We start from the raw sequence: 19,654 nt of genomic DNA, 5'->3' as shown, positions 1-19,654 counted from the left end.
TATTTGTAAACTAAATGTACATATTATATTGTACCAAGTTTACCCTGTGTTCATATTCATTGATAAAACTGTACAAATAAATTAGTTTAAATAAAATAAATACATTCATACCAAGAAAACTTTTTTACTTGAATTCCGCCGCCACAGACAGAAGAAATAAATGTTTTATATATTTCAACAGGTTTTTCAACAGAGATGGAGAACCTCCTTGAAAAATGGAAGACTAGATGCAGCACTGGGCACCCGTCTTGTGTTCCATTCAACCCAAGTTACAGAACCTAACTTGTAGTCAGTAAACTTGAAGCAGTATAAAAAGGCTTGAAATACAGCTTTGAATTCACAGTATACTGGCATAGACAGTTAGGTCTTTTTTACTCTACTACGCATTTTGCGTGGCAATGTTCATGTGACACTGCTCATTTTTCAAAACATAATTTTAAAATATTGTTCTATAAAGCGCCATCTCTATTTTATTATACCTCAGTGCCAATGGTGTAATAATATGTCCTATTCGCTTCTTGAAGAATATATTACTAGTAACGGATTGTGTTTTCTACTGACATAAATTTCTTGGTGGAACTGCATTTTAATTATTTCATTTAATTTATTTATTCTTATTTACATTTAGAACATTACAGAGTATCTAATTCATTCTCAATACATCACAAAATATACATAACAGATTGATTAAATAGGAAAGAGAAAAAAGTCATGTAAAATGAACATATATATATTACAATGTTTTGAGCATGTCCAAATGTTTGCAGACAGGCTGGATTTCCTCCCTAGAGAGTTATTCAAATCTAAATTTGTTGCAGCAGAGAGGGAAAACATTTTCGAAAATGGAATATGGAAGTCTAGGCATTTACAGGGAGTTGGCTGGTTTAAGTGGCCACTTTACACACTGTTCAACATTCTGCCTATGTTTAAACATCGGCAGATAAATATATACATGTTGTAAATTGCATAGATAAAATCTGTATAAATGGAAGGTGCTGATTTATTTTTAGGGTATTTTTTCATATAGTAAGCTTAATAAAATAAAAACAGAAACCTAATTAAAATCTCATTATGGATGTAGTCTGGTAAAAAGTAAAGAAATCGTATGATTTAGTCATTTTAAAGCGCCGTTCTTTCAATACCACGCCATTAAATAAATAAGGAGTATAAACATTGGATAAAAACAATCATTTTCAAAGGTAGGGATGCTAAACTTTAATCAATAAAATAGAGTCAATTTTTTACCGGCAGATTACACCTCTTAAAATTAAGGCTAAACTTAAGTACATGATCATCATTCCCCTTTCGCACTTAACGGTGCATGGGACACTGCGTTGATACAGCAACCGAAACATACCCTAATCATTTTTGTAACCTTAAGGTAAGATCTTACAACTGAACAGTTTTACGGTTCAGTTGCAAGTCCAGAGTTAGTGAAATATTCCAGTCTAAGAACACCTGTTAAAATAAATATTTCATGTCAACCATGTTAGGAATCGAACCCAAGACCTCTTGCATTATAGGAAAACATAGGTACGTTGGTTATTCATATATAAAGACGAAGTATTCATGTGAAATTTGTTCTAATGATATGAAGATAAAACATTAAATAAAATTTAAAGTTACATTTTTGACAAAAAAATATTTTTGTATCAGCTATTCGAAAACAAAAAGTCGAACAGTACAAAGACAGTTTTTAAAATGTTGATTAAATAACAAAAAAAAACAATAGGTATCTGAAATGCATTTTTTATTGTTGTATGCTGTGTGGCATATATATATTTTTATTATATTTTATCCATTCCGTCAAGTACTTACCTACAAATAATTCATTAATATTTACAGCAACACTTTTGTTTATAGTATTTACCATAGAACACTGAAATTACTCAATCATTTTCTTTGCTTTTATTTTGACCGAAATTCATAAAAATAAAAATGGCTACCGACTGGGGACCAGAAATATGGGAGTCGTGGGAAAAAACGGGAAAATCTGAGTTGTGAGTCAATAAATAAACAATTTTGTAATTAAGTTTCTTTTTTAAAATAATTTAGTGGCTATATATTAATATTATTTGAAGACTTCAGCTACTCTACATTGTTTTCTGCACATTCGCATTCATCACGTGTGTTATGATAGTTTACTATGTAAATACCGCTTCTTATTCGACAATGTTTATTCCAGCTTAAAGATTTTAAAATCTTATATCAAAGATCCAGATAAAACACCTTTACTTAGTAAAACCGGAAAGTTGACCGGCATTTCCAGAGCGTTGTATGAACTGTTCATAAAGGGAGTTCGCGGAAATCTTAGAAAAGAAGCTGTCGTTAATACCCTAGGAGAAATAAGTGTAAGTCAATATGATTTTTATATCTTTAGTCAACGTATCTAATATTTGAAAATCTTTTCACCTTTCTGTAACAAGTATCGGCATCGATTATATCTCTGTTTTTCTCTAAGTGTCATGTTTTTGTTGACAGAATCTTCACACAGACATGCCTTCAATAATCTTGGACGTCGCTTGTATCATTGACTCCGAAACTTGTACGGAAACTCCCACGGAAGAAAGAAGCAAGTTTTGTTTCATTGTGAGAGAAACTGAAAAATTTATTTCCGATAAATTGTTGAAAGAACGGTTGGAAATTGACACCCTCCAAGACGTTGGAACTCTCAAGAACAAAAACTTTTACACTAAGTTTATCAAAATCAAGACTAAACTTTAGTAAGTTTATTTTAAATTAATTGTGATGAATAAATATTTTTATGTATTTTCCAAGTTAGCACAATTTTGAGTGATAGCTCTACTTGGGCCCCGATTACAATGGGAAGTTAACAGAGTTGTCTTTGACTGTCTGTAAAAAAAAAACTGTATTTGTGTACGAAAATGAGTATATTTGCATGAACGTCTAAAGTATCTTCGTTGGTAACCTATAATTGAACATGTTTAGAAGATAAAAATGTGTGCATATTCTGCTTTTCACATAGAAAACTTAATTTTACTGTGTAGATAAAATTAAAGATTAATGTCAACCTCCCATTGTAATTTAGGTCCTAATTATTTAAAACATTCTACAAAAAATATTGTACTAAATGTAGACCACTTATACACAATATTTTTTATTCAAATTTTAGAGTCAATCTGCCATGATTAAATAGATATACAATGAGGAAGTTCAGTGGTACATGAAATTGGAAATAAAAAATATTTTCTTATGTAAAAATTAGAGCATTTAATTGTACGGCGATGGCTCTCAAAAATGCATGAAAATATTAATAAAAATGACATTAAGAAAAATTAACTGCTTTGAACGACTTCACTACCTCTTCTAAATCAACCAATGATAGTGTTGTGATGGGTTTCCGGTTTATGAGAAACCAACCCACCAATCAGTAGAACTCACCAAATATAAGCTTGTGACATCACAGGCGGAATAATTTCAAAATCACAAAATTTCAAAAATCATACTGCTGATAATACAATACAAAAAAATATTTATTTTTTAAATTGGCTTAGGTTGATATTCTATTAATAAATATATATTTTATTAAAACCACTGAACTTCCTCATTGTGTTGCGAAGTATTTCAAAAATGTATTAAAATGCAATAAAAATGGCTATGATAAAAGTGAACTAAGCACTTTAAAAAGTCACAAGTTTGTTTAGCGTTGTGTTGTGATAGATTTATAGTTTTCGGCCAGCCATGTTTTTCGACGTTTTGCTTATTTTTACACTTAGCGGGTAGGGGGTTCTACTTTTAAATGTCAGAAAAATTCACAGGCTTAAACCTGCGACGCCGCGATCTGTGTAATATCGAAATTTCGGTGTGAATTTTTAAAATTACAAAAATCATAGCAAAATTTCAGCTTAGTTTGGTAAATAAAAAAGAACCAATAAACTTACTCATTTATTTTTATTTATGTGATGGCAAGTTGTAATACTAACAGTGTTGTAAAAATTAAAACATAAATGTTATATCTATTTTTTAAGATGTCTTTAATATTTATTTTTAGTTATAAACAGCGAAAGTTTAATCTGTTCCGAGAAGAGAGTGAAGGATATGCCAAGTTAATAGTCGAGTTGAATCAAGAAATCTCAGGAAAAATTGATGCCAAAAGTATTTTAGAAATAATCAAGTCATTAATAGGTAAGTACCGATTCTTATGTAATAATGTAGGAGGATTACAGTTAAGGCTTCCAGTCTTGACATAATTTTCAGTCTCAAAACTGAGAAGAGACTCGAAATTTCTATACTTTTTGAGACTTTGAGACTATTCGATACTAGCGATAATTCATATAAAAATAGTGAATGTAGCTAATAGTGACCAAACGAAAATTTCGGTTCTGATGTGGCCAGTTTTGGTTAGTAATTTGAGTTTCATCTGCAGTTTCAGCCGCCGTTTCGAAGGAGTGAGTTCTAAGATCTTTCATATTTATATTTTTGTAATTCTTTATAATTTATAAATTAATGTTCCTATAGCGTACATGAAAGAACTGTTACTATATGTATAACATAACAACAAACCTAAAAGCGCCCAAAATAAACAAATTTCCTTGTTAAATTTATTTCATGTAACACTTATTTTAATGAATTCGTAAATTTTTTCAATGAAAATGCCTGATTTTGGGCGTTTTGGAGTGATATTTAACTTATTGAAATAAGTTTCGGTTCGTCACTAGTAGTCGAAAATCAGATCATGGCATACTATTGATTTAACTTTTTATTAAAATGAATACAAAACATACCAACTACCCCTATATCACCAAACATAGATCACAATAGCCTAACTGAAATAACATAACAGTATCAACAACTAGTTGAGGGTGAAGTCAGCTAGTAGCCAGCAGCCATCATGCTCTAGACAGAGCTAAGGGAAAATATGTGCAGCTTTAGCGTACATTCGAGTAGTGCCGCACGGATTTAGCCTCAGTCTGATTTTTAAAATTGTACTAAAATAGCAAATACGTAAATAAAATAAAAAATCACAGACACTTATTTGTCGGAGGTACCGTTTTTAGATAATTCGATCGTATGTTATGTAAACTTATGTGGCTAAACTATTAGTTTACCCTGAAGATGGTTCCTGCAATGTTAGCAAATCCAACTACATAGCTACGCGTTCTCTATCCCCTAGAAAGCGTTCAGTATCAAACTGCTGGTCTCGAAATTTTGACATTTCGAGAGTCTCGAAATTTCGAGTCTTGAGACTCGAATATAAGTCATAATTACAGTGCGTCATTTAACACATAGTTAAAATGCGTTTTCGTACTGCTGTCAAGAATAAAAAATAATGGAAAAAATAAAATATGTTTTTTTTTTAAATCAGTTTATCTAGAAAAAGTTCAAATTTTAACTGTCAAAAAAAAACAAATTATACACCCTTAGGGGGCCTTTGTTAATGACCGTTATTTTACCGTGAGAAACGGGAGTTCTTGTTGACGATCCGTTTATTCATACCAGCCCATACAAAACTGTCCAACAGACAACGGTCCAATGCAAAACTAGTACACACCCGTTGCAATAACGGTCGATAGCAATGGTCATTGTGGACTACTTTAACTAAAAATAATTTTTATTTTCTTATTCAAACTCTATTGTTAATGGTAAATTAATATTTTTAATATCTTTTGTAAATGTTTTCCGAGTCTTTTGTTTAGTTAGGTCAGTTAGTTTATTGTACAATATCAGTCCCTAGATGATTAGTCTACAAAGATTTGGTCATACTCAAATGACTTATTTATTTTTTACCACAAAGTAAATTTAATTTTATACCATCTGATTACACAAATGACAAATTTAATCAATCTTGAAATCTTTCGTAGGGTGTTTCAATTTGGATCCAAACCGAGTGCTGGACATAATCCTGGAGTCATTCGAGTCTCGGCCGGAGCACGAGGAGTTCTTCATCCCGCTGGTGCGGTCGTACATGGGGGATGCGCGCATCATATGCGAGGTCCTCGGCTTCAAGCTGGCCAGCCACGCGGACGAAGCGGCCGGGGCCCCCGCAGGGCTCTACACCGTCCTAGCGCTGCTGCTGCAGCATTCCATTATCGCACTGGACGACATCTACCAGTGGGTGAGTATTCCTCCCTCATCTCATCCCGCCGGTGCCCTTGTATCGAATAAGGGAGATCCAAGAGATTGAATGAAATAAACGCATTCTTTAGCTTAGATGGTTCTAGAGAATTAAATCTTTTTAAACAACGTGCAATTTGCTGAATCCCTTAAAAATTCAGCAAATAACTTTAATGTGAAGAGACGAAATGTTGCTGTTTCAGATATGGTAATGTATCCAAAATAAAACACGTTTATTGGATTTTAATTCTACTTTATTTTTTAAAATATACACAAGGGTACATTGTGATGCGTTTCGTCTTGTAAGGACATTTTCAAATATACACAGTAAATGTTTCAGATATGTTTATATTTAGTTCAAGCATATTGTGATAAAAGAATAATATTAAATAACCCAGAAAAATGACCAAAAGGCGAAATTTAAAACTGGGTCTAATTTGACCCAACACCGCCACGCATATACTTTTTTGAGCCAGCGGGCTTTAAGAGTTAAAATGTGTAACTTTTAAAACATATTATAGTTTTAATTTATGTTATAAATCGGTGATTGAATCTAATAAAATTATGATTCTTTCAGCTCAAACCAAACGATTCTGTAATCTGGAAAGAATGCGAGAGGGAGATGAAGGATGCGCAAGAGTACGTAAGGAAGATGTCTATTATATGTACCAACAAACAGCCCGGAGAGGAAGAGAAAGAGGTCAAAGAAACTCCGCAGGTAATTTTTGGAACATTTTCTTTTTTTTACCACTTAGAATAATGCTACAAAAACAATTAAAAAAATTACAGAAATATTTCATATCTTCGCAAAAATATTGGTTGGTACGAGGGTTATCTTTTTTGTTTTGCATACAGGGACATAGAGGGCGCCACGAATCTAATGTCACTATAAAAAAAAAACCTTCATCTTTAGTTAACCTAAATCGTTAAAAGTTTCAATGCAATACGTATAGTGTTGTAGTTGCAGCGGATTGTCAAAGTTCACAAGTTATTCGAATCGATGAAATAAAACAGAGAAAAATTTCGCACAATAATAACTTTGGAACACAATTATCTCAACAAGAATGCCTCGCTGAGTTGGTTCCTGTTTTCAGCAATGAAGCACCACATCAATTGACAATTTCTCGTTGGTATGGCAAATTCATACGCGGACGGCTGAGTCTTAGTGACGATCCAAAGACCGGTGCACCAAAAACAGCAGTCACCCAGTAAAATGTTGATGCTGTACGCAGGCTCATCGAGGAAGACCGATATGTGACGAATCATTGGGGACTTCGAAGACCTCAATTCAAACAATTTTGACTATTCATTTTAAGTTCAATGTGCACATTGAACTTAAAATGAATAGTCTTTTTTTCTTGCACATTGAACTTAAAAGAAATAAATAGTTAAATTTATTTCAACAGAGAAGGAAAACATTTTTTAAAAGGGAATATGGAAGTCTAGGCATTTACAGGGCTTATGACCTGTCATTGGCTGGTTTAAGTGGCCACTTTACACATTGTGTTACATTCACCATTCTGCCCATGTTTCAACATCCACATTTCCTCAACTCTTCCATCTGTTAATTTTTGTGAAGTAAAAGAGCTGAAACCTTTATCACGTGGGTGAGATTCATCCGGCTGAACCAAATCACCTACTAGGCAACGCCTGAAAACAATTTTCCAATATTACCAGCCACTTAAACCAGCCAATGACAGGTCATAAGCCCTGTAAATACCTAGACTTCCATATTTCCTTCTTAAAAATGTTTTCTCTCTCTGTTGAAATTAATTTAAATATCAATAACTCCCTAGGGAGGAAATCCAGCCAGTCTGCAAGCATTTGGACATACTCAAACATTGTTGAAATAAATAGTCTTTTCGCTACTTGTTTTGTTGGTCTTCCCAAAAACAGAGATCATGGATAGTGGCAATTTTGCTTTTAACATGCCACATTATTATCTGTGTTGCTAATTGTGTAAATGTTATCTGAGCAGGAGCGGAATGTGGTGGCGCAGGATCCCACCAACCAGAAGCTGCAACTGGGAGCTGCCTTGCTCCGTGTCGGCTGCTGGAGCGGCTTCAGCGCCCTGTCGAGCCGCCTGCCGGATTACCGTGCGTCCGCGTATCCCCCCGCTACCAAGGCCCTGTGCCGTCTCCTACACGCCACCATACACCCACTTTACACACAGTAAATTAATTTTATTATTATCCCTATTTTGTTAAGGATATCAACTTGGAAAGAGTCCAAAGACGAACCAGAAAGCTGTCGCCAAGCCTGAAACGGCAGATGAAACCGTACTTGCAGAGACTGAAATCTCTCTCACAACGCTGCAGGAACGGCGGGAAAGGGGTGGCCTGATAGAGACATGCAATACTCAGCAGTTGCTGTAGCTGTCCAAATTTGGATTTAATGTTCTAACTAAAACGAGATGTTTGACTTCGAGGCCACAATCTCAGGCTGGAAAAAAACAGATTTTGCTAAACGGAAGCATTTCCTGAGCAATAGGGTTGTAAATAGTTCAAATAAGCTGCCAAAAAGATCTGGTCTTAACAATTTAAAAAATGAGCTTAATTTGTTTTGGAAAAATTAAAACACGCCTACAACTAACTTTTGTTCAAATAGATACAAAGCCCAAGACACAAACTAGCAGGTCCCCGACGCTAAATATTTTATGTACTTAACAGTCCCACACACCGCCATATATTTTTCTAAAATTTTACTATTCAAACCGATGTGCGTCCAGCTCAAAGTCTTTCTCCGAACTGACAAATATATTGTTGCCATTATTTTAAAACGCCACGGCTCGCCGTGAGTCTAAACTTGCAATATTAATTTCTATGGAGACAGGCGACTAGCATTTTGAAATATTCCCAAAGTTAATTGAATTACAGTGAAAAATTCATTGCTTCGAAGTGGTTTTAATGCATTTAGAGTATTATTAAACTTATTTTATCTGGGATTATGAAATAATGTCTGAAACAGACGCTCAAGAACAGAAAGAGCCTTTTCGCTTGTTTTTACGTAAGTTCCTGCATTTATTTCTCATAGGATTTTAAAAATTTCATTTTGAGATTTCAAACAAACCGTAGGATGGCCAGAAGCTAAAGTTTGGCATATTAATGTATTTTATGCTCACATTCAACGGAAGGAAATTTAGTATGGAGCGTGACATTCATACGTATGTTAGACACTTTCAGATTGTCAATATCAAATCACACATTGATTTTAGATTACTTAACTTTTTTTTTTTTGTATTAATCGGATAACTGTTTCGCCTTACTAGGGCATCATTAAAATTTGTTTAAAATTTCCGGAATAAAATGAAACTATTATAGCAAAAAATCCCAAGAAACTAAACAACAATCCATATTTTATTTTTTATCTTGATGAAGACGTGGCATGATCAGATAAACCAAAATCTTAAGTCTGGTCATGTCAAAAGCAGACAGAACTGAAGGGCATGTATGTCAAGATGTATGAATGTGGAAGAGGCTAGGATTGTATGCCAGGATAGACGTGTGTGGCGGTCCATTATCTCTGCCTACCCCTACGGGGAAATGGCGTGATGGTAGTAGTAGTAATGAGTTTAATAATCAAGTTTACAAAATATCTCTAAATGTTACCTAAAAATTATTAAAGTTATAATTTTTTTTAATAGACAGAATCTTAGATGAAAACTTCGAGGTAGATGATCAGACGATCAGCCCGCCAAAAAATAAAAAGGTAAAATATGAGGTATAATCCAGAAAGTTCCCTTTAATAGGTTAAGGTTAAAGGAAACAAGCATTCATAAAAAATACATTTCCAACTAGCATCACGAAGCGTACACAACAGTCAGCTAACTCAAGTGTCAACTCCTCAATAGGTCAGGGTCAGTCATGTGCGAAACTGCAATGGCAATAAATAAAATCGGAACTTACTTTCCATGTATGATTTTACAAAAATATACATTTTCTTTTAAATCTGTTTAGGTATTGCCCGATTGCACCAAAGATAAAATCTAAACCAGTTCAACCGCTAAGTAACAAGTTGGCCGTACCGCAGGCGCAGAAATTGGAGGATCTGCGCGATGTTGTGGTCCCGGCTTTGGCTAACTTGGGGCCTGCTCTTCACACTGATCCCGTACTTATGTATAAGGTGTGTACATAACCTCATTTTTAAACTTTTCAAGGGACCGAAGGAGGTCAGTAGGCACATTTCTATATATAATTATTATATTATTTTTAATATTATCTTACATACGAACCTAATGCATTAGTTAAAACTGTATCATCATATGTGTCGATTTGTAATTTTTAGATTGTCCGTCTCTGCCGTTCTGCCCGATCAGCTCCGGAGGATCCGTTAAGACTGGAAGTGCTTTCTATTCTGGATAGTGCTGTTCTACCCGCATTATCCTACATGGACTGCAACTGCTGCATGGCCGAAGAAGTCTATAGTCTCCTGAAGCTTTATTCTTATCAGTTCAGGTTGGTTTTTTTTTAATGGGGGTCAGTGCTATGTGAGCACCTGGGTAGATCTATTGTAATGGGTCCCTAAATTGGTTCTTGCCCTTCATGCAAAGCGTCACATTCACATATAATGTGTATAGGTGTTTCATCATCTGTACTGCAGAACCTACATCTAGAAATTTCAGAAAGGTTCATGTTTATTCTATCTGCTGTGCCCTGTAAGGGGTCTAGCGATAACCCTCACTTGATTTTGGCTGATCTTCATTAAGTCGAAAGCAAACTTTTGCGAGTACCCCTTATCAGTTCAGAATAACCTCTTCATTCATGATAATATAAAACTAAAAAAAACATGCCTAAGATACTCACTTTCAAGGTCATCAATATTTTAACAATTTGTATATATTTAAAAAATACATTTAAAAAAATTTGGGTAGTATAATTTTTAAATTACTCACTCAAGTTTTCCCTTAAATATTACAAGGATATTAGAATTTTTTTTAATAGAAAATAAAATAAAAAATATAATGTGGTTTTTAAACAAAACAAAAATAATATTGAATTATTTAAACTACATGCACATTTGAGAATTTCTTTTGAATGATTGAATTGTAAAATAATATTTAAAGTAAATAAATAAAATAATGATTACAGATACTGTTTGTACGCGCGCTGGAAGAATGAGGCGCCCTTACGTCACGCTCTGTTATTACGTCGCCGAGCTGATGCTCAGCGGCAGATCAAGGCCATCATGAAGAGGGTCAGTAAAGAGAATGTTAAGCCCCAGGGTCGACTTATTGGGAAACTAAGTCACGCTGCTCCGGCTTTCTTCTTTGACTATGTTCTGCTACAGATACAAATATATGATAATCTCATTGGTAAGTTCTACATATTATTTGGATTTCCCTTAAACTTATTTAAAACTGCTATGTTAATGTAGCAGCCGGATTGTCATTTTAGTCTGAATACATATTGGCTAGCCAATGTACATAACCACGCCATATTGTAAAAGGGCCAATCGAAATTAAAAATGTCAATCGGGCTGCAAATAATTATAAAACATAATTTTATTTTTATTTTATTATCATTTTAATTTTAAGTTAGCGGCTTAAAGTTAAATTTCTATTTTAACTGAAGTTAGTTGTTGGCGTACTTTAACGTTTCTAAAAACAAATCTATCCCGTTTTTATACTTATTTTTACACGCTATATATCCGCGTGTCCCTGTCATTTGTTTTTTTTTTTTTACTTAAAAATTATCTTTTATAGGAGCTAGGACCATTATATGCTGTTTTCAGATGGACAATATGCAAAGATGACAACAATTTTTGAAAAAAAATGAAATATGCCGACACAGAAAACTTATTTCTCATACTCTTGAAAAATTCAGTTCGATTTTGGAGTAGGGAAATCAGGAATGTGAGACCTTGATTTTAGCTAGGCATAATCAGTCTGATGTGCGATTATCTCTTTTTGCATAGTATTCGCGGAGGGTGACAGAAAAACTCTTAATCAAATACCTATTCATCAAACTGCTCTGCAATCACATATCCCCTTAATATTCTGAAAAATGGAGGTCAGTGCTATATATGCTCCTGACGTCATTGCGACCTGTGTACATCTATTGTGATGGGTACCCTGTAAATTAGTTTCCGCCCTCCAAGCTCGTGTCTTGAAAGAGCCTGGCTTAATCCTCTTAATATAGGCTAATAAACATTTGAATGGACTGCAAGTTTATCCGACATCCATGTCTGCAGGCCCCGTAGTGGAGTCCCTGAAGTACCTGACCTCCCTGTCCTACGACATGCTGGGCTACTGCCTGGTGGAGGCGCTGGGCGGGGGTCGTCGCGCGCGTGTGCAGCCCGACGGCTCTAGCGCGGCCCCCTGGCTACAGGGACTGGCTGCCTTTTGCGGGGCGGCCTGCAAGAAGTACGCCATCGATCTCACCGCCCTGCTGCAGTTTGTGGTCAATCAACTCAAGGCGCAAAAGAGGTAACAGCAAATTACTGCTTCGTATATACACTAGTATTTTATTTCAAACTGATATCGTTTTTAGTACAGTTCAGTTTTTCTTTTTTAATTTGTCTTCGTTGTGCACTCATGAACAAATTGAATATATCATAACAAGGAGCAATTTTTTTTCGGTCAATTGGTTCAAAAACCGTTGAGAAGAACGCGGACAAAAAGCAGTACACATATATAGGCGCACCAGCAATGGCTGCCTGTCTAATATTTCAATAAATATTTTTTTTGTAATTATTACCGAAGACGTAATTTTAAAATGCTTGTACAGTACAACCCCCTTTTTACGTTTTTCAAGGGAGCAAGAAGAAAAAGTGTAAAACTGAGGAAATGAAAAATGTATGATAAAAATAGGAATTACATAAAAAAAAAAATTGCTACACTATAGTGTACATATACTTCAAGAAAAATTCTTAAAACGGTGGTATGTGGAAATTGACAATATTTTTTTAACCTATTTTCAATGATTTCACTAAAAATATTTTCACATTTTTCAAACAATATTATGTATTCTGTTTTATTTGATTTAAAAATAGTGTGTTAAAATATTTTATGTGTAAATAAAAAAAATGAAAATAGAATTTTGAATTTGTATAAAATATTTTTTTCCCTAAATGTTGGGAAATTTTATTTACACAGTATCACTTTTTTTTCTATGGCATCACTAAAAACAACTGTCATATAGTTCGCGACTTTTTAAACCATCTTTTTTATAACTTTAAATATTTCTATTGTTATGTTTTAAACATCGCAATTTAATGATATTGAAACTTTATTGTTTCTAAATGTTACTGTGTATCATGATTTGTACAAGTCAATATGACGTTTTTGTTCAAATAAAAACTAAGACTAACCCTAAAGGAAGACATTTGAACAAAAAGGTCAATTACCCTGCAACTGCTTTGAATTTAGGTTAAGACAATAATTTATCCTTTATTAGTTGTTTACCAGTTTTTATTCTTCATTCGCGTGGCACACGCGGTGGTGCGCGGGCCGCGGCATCATTATTACGACATAATTTTGGATTTTTTGACGCATCAAATGAATTCCGAAATTTTTTAAGTGTGAAACCGGGGTTATGAAAAATGTAAAAAAAAGTTAATTGGGGGAAATATTTGTATGAGAATGTATGAAGAATAATGAGTCCTGAACATTTCGGTGTAAAAAGTGGGAAAACGTAAAATTGAGGAACGTAAAAACGAGTTTTTACTGTATTTCTTTTCAAAGACAAAAAAATTAAAATTTTGCTTCGGCCACTTTTGTGTTCAATTTATTATCTTCAAATTATTACAACAAATTTTAGTTCGATACTTAGTCTTTATTGAGATCTCAGATACCTAAGTTTATTCTAAATTTGAAATGGCGTAATCTGGCAGTCTAAAAGTAATAATATTTTAGTTATATAAAACTTTTAAATATATTTTTTAACAGAAATACCTTTAAAAATTATTGTTTTTATCTGACTTATGTTTGTTTTATTTTTTTATTACTGCGCGGTTAAAAAAAACATTTGTTTTAAATCGCAAAATCGTATGATTTCCTCATTTTGCGTGAGTTTTACCGGCCTTTTTATTTTTATTGAGAATTTTAGGGGGTTCTTTATTTATGTGAATAATTTTTCAAAACTACTAGAAAGTATACTGATTTCTTTATTTTATCTGGTTTTCAGTTTGGATCTTCTTATCTTAAAGGAGATAGTTCAGAAGATGGCTGGAATAGAGGCTGCTGAAGAGATGACTCCTGAACAGTTAGATGCCATGTCGGGCGGTGAACTCTTGCGTGGAGAGGTATGTATTTTGTGTAAAATCACCCAATTAAATTTAATATACCAACTAATAAAAATAAACTTTATTTAATATTTTTAATCTTCCCGAAGCTCTACTCTATATTACAAGTATCTTAAAATACATCGGTTAATATATTATTTTGAAAAATAAATATTACGTAAATTCGTAGGTGAAAATTACAAATTTAGACATGCAATAGTCTTCCCTGGGACTATTGCATTTGAATGTTTCTGTTTAAACCTATCTGGGCTATTCGCATGTTAATTTGGGAACCCCCATTAATGTTCAGAATATTTGTTTATCTGTTTGTTTATGTAACACATATTTGTTTATCTTATCTTAACTCAAGAAACAATTGTGTAAAAAAATATTGTGACAGTGTATTATAAGTTCTTCTGACATGTTGAAAGAGACATCTTTTAATTTGAAAATGCCAAAATGCTTGGTATAAAGATGTTGCCTGTGCTCAGATATCTGACAATCATTATCATCCCATTTCCTCTCCCCAGTTTGAGCATATGGTGTTCTCAAAGAGCCTCTAAGCACTGTCAGCTGCAAGCTCTTGTGTATCCCCTCAAATCATGTTTGTATCGAGAACCTGATGCCTTGTGAAGTAGACAATATGGACCAGCCACACATATCGCCTCCGCTTGATGACGGTTGTCAGTTTGTCAGAAGAGTTTACTGCGTCCGTTCTCTCATTTCTTCATTCCTCACGAAGTCAAGAACTACCACACACAAAAAATAAATTGATGTATCTTATCTATTCTTTAATTCAGGCCGGATATTTCTGTCAAGTCCGCAACACTAAAAAGTCCTCGCAGCGTCTCAAAGAGGCCCTGATATCGGGGGGCTCAGGGCTTGATGCGGCGCTCTGTCTGCTGGCCGCACAGCAACGTCATTGCTGCGCCTATCTCAGCGGGGGCGCCGAGGGGGCCCCGCGCCCCCATCTTAAGCTCGTGGGCCGCCTCATCGACCAGTGCCAGGATGCCCTCGTGCAGTTTGGGGCCTTCTTGGCAGCTACACACACACACATGGAGTACTCTTCGCGGTTGCCCCCAATCGAGGTAGTGATATTTAATTTTAGGTTTTCCTTCTATCAGCCAAAAGAAATGTCAAATTAGAGACTTTCATTATACACATATTATTTTACACATGTATTGTTCCCATGTAGTATTTCATTTTTTGACAGTTTAAATTTTATGGTGCCATACTAAAAAAGGTGATACCATATAAATAAAATTTCTCAATATTTAGGGAAAAATCGTTGCATGCATTTTATACAAATTCAAATTTTTATTTTCATGTTTTTAAGGTTGACTACCTACGTAAAATTGTTTGAAAAAATACAAAATATTTTTAACTGAATCATTGGTAAATATGAATAATCCCCAATTATGACAGCTCTTACATTTTTTCTGTAGTAGTAGTGTAGTACAATAACTATATTTTTATGTAATTTAATTTTTTCCATACATTTTTAATTTCTTCACTTTAGAGTTTTCCTCAGTTTTACACTTTTTTTGTTGCTCCCTTTAAAAACGTAAAACATGGGTTTTACTATAATTCATAATTTATGTGTAAATGTGAAAAAAAAAAAAAAATTCTTTAAACATTTGACATTTTATGCAATTATATTTGATGGGCAATGGCAATTTCTTCCTAACCACCAATAAATTAAAAGGTGTTATTTGTTACTTATCACTCAATAACAACTAAAATATAATGTCATCGTTGTTTATTTATTTCTTACGTTAGTTTACATTACACGCTTTAGATAAACTATTATTTACATTATCTATATATGAATATGATGCCGATGTTGATGGATGCAGAAAACAAGGAAGACCGAGAAAGACATGGCACAATCAAGTCTATCAAATACTTGAAGATGGACATATCAAGAGTTGGAATAATCGGCATGCGTGCATGAGAAGATGTACGAATGTAGAGGAAGCGAGATCTGTATGCAAAGACAGAGTGATGTGGCATTCTATCCTCTCTGCCTACCCTTATGAAGAAATGGCATGATGTTTTGTTTTGTTTCTATATATGAATGTAAATTCTTTACTGAATTTCTAAATTACTACGTAAACATGAGGCTTCTTTGATTCCATACTACCCATAAATATGCACACACGTAAGATGTACGACATTGTCAATAATTGTTTAATTCATTGACATAATGCTAGGCAACTGCCTATATATAATTATTGATTGTGGTAATTTGATGCAGGCCATGTTACAAGAATACCACATAGGAGCTGATGTGGCCTTCTTCCTGGCTCGACCGGCTCTGTCTTGGAGCATCACATCCCGTTACGAGAAACTCCGCCACGAGCGTTCCTCTCCTCCCATCAGCAAACAGCAGCGCTACGCTGAGGCGGCCTCTGTTGCCATGGCACCCATTGTCACCGCTGTGTCTACCACTCTACCATTAAAGGTACTGTTACCCAGTAGATCTATCAAGAATGATTTCTGATCATTTCACAAATTTCTTAAGGCTAAAATCTTCTTACTTATAACACTTCTTTGAGGCAATTCTTCATAATTTTACACATGCCACCGAGTCCAGATTGAACAACAAATAAAAAATACGCATAAAAATTATTGTTTACACATGAAATGTACATTACTGAAGACCTGGTAACTTTTTTATGTGGTGATTTTTTTAGTAAATAAATTTTAAGTCTATTTATTCCAAATAATTTCTAATTATTTATCAAATATGAGAAAATTCCATCAAAATTATAATTTCTGCATCCATTCAAGACACAAATAAGTTGTAGAGGTTTTTTTACTAATATAAATAGCATAAATGCTCGAGTGCTTTCAAAACTGTATATGTGTTGATTTATTGTTGTGTATTTTTATAAGTACCACAAAGATTTTTTAACAGAATTTTTTTTAGTAATAAAGCTGCTTATACACTCGATCAATTTTACTTATGGGCATCATTTTGTATTTAGGTATGGGAGGATATATCCCCCGAGTTCTATGTGACCTTTTGGTCACTGACCATGTACGATCTGTACGTGCCGTACGAAAGTTACGAGAGGGAGATGGAACGTCTGCGAGGGTTGGCTGCTGCAGCTGGAGCAGAGGGTGGAATAAATGCTGCCAAGGGTCGCAAGGAGCAGGAAAGATATCACACACTGGAGAACAAACTCAAGGTAAACAAATATAGATTTTCACAAATTTCCAGGTGCTGATAGCGGTTTTCTGGGTGATTTAGCCATGCGGCACTTGCTATTGCCGTCATCAGCATCTGCCTAGATTCTGGATGATGGTCGCAGCAACTTAGTTCAAAACTTCCTGCAAGAAGTGCTATTGACACGTGGCAAAACTTTCGGAAAAACACAGGACGTCATTTAACACCGGACCAATTATAAGGGGGAAAGGGAGCGCCAGCTTCAGGTGGATGATGGGCTTTTAGATCCCCTCGATAGCTCCATTAATAAATAAAACGCAAATCAGAAACCCTATGTTAATTATTAAACGTGTTCCACATAATTTACAATCTTGCAGTGTTTTTATCCTAATTTAATAAACTGTATTGAGAAAATAAATACTTGTACTTTTTGTAATTATACCAGCGTATTCTAAATGGACAGTTTTCCATCTCACACCAAAGCTTCAAATTTTCCAATAAATAATATTAAAATTAATTATTTAATTTAAGTTTGACAATTCTTGATGAAATTCCATTTCAATGATTTTATAACTTAAATTTAAATGCAAAAGACCAGTCTGAAGATGCCAATTATTTCATTTATTATTTTTTTATTTACATTGAGAACTCTATAGAGTATCCAATTCATAATATACATAACAGATTGATTAAATAGATAAAAGCAAAAAGTCATGGAAAATTAACATACTTATTACAATTTGGAAATTACCTTCCTAAGAGAAATCCCACTGTCATGAAATATATCGACATCCGAGGCTATACGATTGAACTATTGCTTTATGGTATTGAGAATACTATTATTAGAGAATATGACGACCTCCGTGGTGTAGTGGTTAAGACGCTTGACTCACACTCTGAAGGTTCCAGGTTCGATTCCCTGGGGAACACAAAAATTAAAATGGGATTTTTCTCAAGCCTGGGCTGTAATTTCTGTCCTGTAATTCACCACTGCAATTGGGTCCCCTGACCCGTTGTGGTGCGAAAAATAATTTCAATATAATAATAATATGTAATATAAGAAATCTAATAATTATAATTTAAACAAGATATTAACAGATTGCTCGCAAATCTTATAAGGAACAATACAATTACAGATTAGTCTTTACATCATAAATAAAAGCTTGTCATATTAAATTCACCTTTATCAACTTGGATAATATGAAATAATTGAGGACAGGCAAACAATGACTTTACTGGTTTTATAAAATGCATATTTGTTTGCTTGTAGGAGGAATGTCGAAAGCAGCAAGAATACGTAGACCGCGTGATGTACCGGCTACGTCAAGAGAAGGATTCCTGGTTCCCTTCCCGCTCGGTTAAGTTAGCCAGGAATGAGACCATCACCCAGTTCATGCAACTCTGTCTGTTCCCTCGCTGTATCTTCACCAGTATGGACGCTCTCTACTGCGCACATTTCCTGCACACCATTCACTCCCTCAACACCGCCAACTTCTCAACGCTCTTGTGCTACGATAGAGTAATTATATTTTTTATTAATATTACATTTATTGTACTAATTTCACTTAACAAAACATAGGCACAGCCGAAAGAATTTACCTGTATATAAAAATCGTAAAATAAGCCATAAATACAAATTCAAATCTATCAAATACAACTTTTAAATGATTTTAGATTTTTTTTCACGAATATGATAAAGTATTTCAACAGTGATGAAGAACCTCTTTAACAAGGAATATAAAAGTCTAGGCACTTCTAGATTCAAATTTCTGGCAGGCATAAAATAAATATCCACAAAGCTTTCATATTATAAATCTCTAGTGAAACAAACTTTTCTGTTATGTGAAGATTTCGCATGACTAATTTAGCCATTTAAGGATTTCCTTTTACATGTCACATTAATTACGCCCTATAATTAGATCCTGGCAGAACATACGAGGGTGGAAAAAAAATGGCAAACAAATATTTATAGGAGCAACTGCTGACATCACAAGTAATAAGTCCAACAGCCTTATATGTTGAGATAGTCTGGTGTCAAGTTTGAATAAGTTACGGCTTGTCAGACGGCTTCCAGAGCTGGAAGATTGAGGTTGTGTTAACCGTGTCTGTTGCCCATTATGGATTTCGGACAACACTTTTGTTTTAAGTTGCCAAAAAAGCTCGTAAAATGCTAAAATCTGACTGAAG

General features: G+C 34.2%; 1 protein-coding gene across 1 annotated transcript in view; it reads left to right on the top strand.

Moving 5' to 3' along the window:
* Nucleotides 1-1,849: 1,849 nt before the first annotated feature.
* Nucleotides 1,850-19,654, top strand: part of tho2 (THO complex subunit 2-like protein) — a 37,482-nt gene continuing 19,677 nt past the window's right edge. Inside the window, exons 1-16 of the mRNA XM_088233317.1 lie at nucleotides 1,850-2,000; nucleotides 2,186-2,351; nucleotides 2,482-2,723; nucleotides 4,013-4,146; nucleotides 5,823-6,076; nucleotides 6,653-6,793; nucleotides 8,054-8,247; nucleotides 10,032-10,197; nucleotides 10,360-10,529; nucleotides 11,163-11,386; nucleotides 12,265-12,499; nucleotides 14,199-14,316; nucleotides 15,096-15,383; nucleotides 16,553-16,759; nucleotides 17,286-17,489; nucleotides 18,738-18,986. Coding sequence (XP_088089443.1) covers nucleotides 1,939-2,000; nucleotides 2,186-2,351; nucleotides 2,482-2,723; nucleotides 4,013-4,146; nucleotides 5,823-6,076; nucleotides 6,653-6,793; nucleotides 8,054-8,247; nucleotides 10,032-10,197; nucleotides 10,360-10,529; nucleotides 11,163-11,386; nucleotides 12,265-12,499; nucleotides 14,199-14,316; nucleotides 15,096-15,383; nucleotides 16,553-16,759; nucleotides 17,286-17,489; nucleotides 18,738-18,986 — 3,054 coding nt within the window. The 5' untranslated portion in view covers nucleotides 1,850-1,938. The remainder of the gene's footprint in view (nucleotides 2,001-2,185; nucleotides 2,352-2,481; nucleotides 2,724-4,012; nucleotides 4,147-5,822; nucleotides 6,077-6,652; nucleotides 6,794-8,053; nucleotides 8,248-10,031; nucleotides 10,198-10,359; nucleotides 10,530-11,162; nucleotides 11,387-12,264; nucleotides 12,500-14,198; nucleotides 14,317-15,095; nucleotides 15,384-16,552; nucleotides 16,760-17,285; nucleotides 17,490-18,737; nucleotides 18,987-19,654) is intronic.

This window comes from Micrasema longulum, unplaced genomic scaffold (assembly GCF_059751315.1).
Source record: "Micrasema longulum isolate JH-2025_06_02 unplaced genomic scaffold, ASM5975131v1 h1tg001081l, whole genome shotgun sequence".
Lineage (NCBI taxonomy): Eukaryota > Metazoa > Arthropoda > Insecta > Trichoptera > Brachycentridae > Micrasema > Micrasema longulum.
Note: the sequence above shows the minus strand (reverse complement) of the source record. Positions and strands in the feature narration are given on the sequence as shown.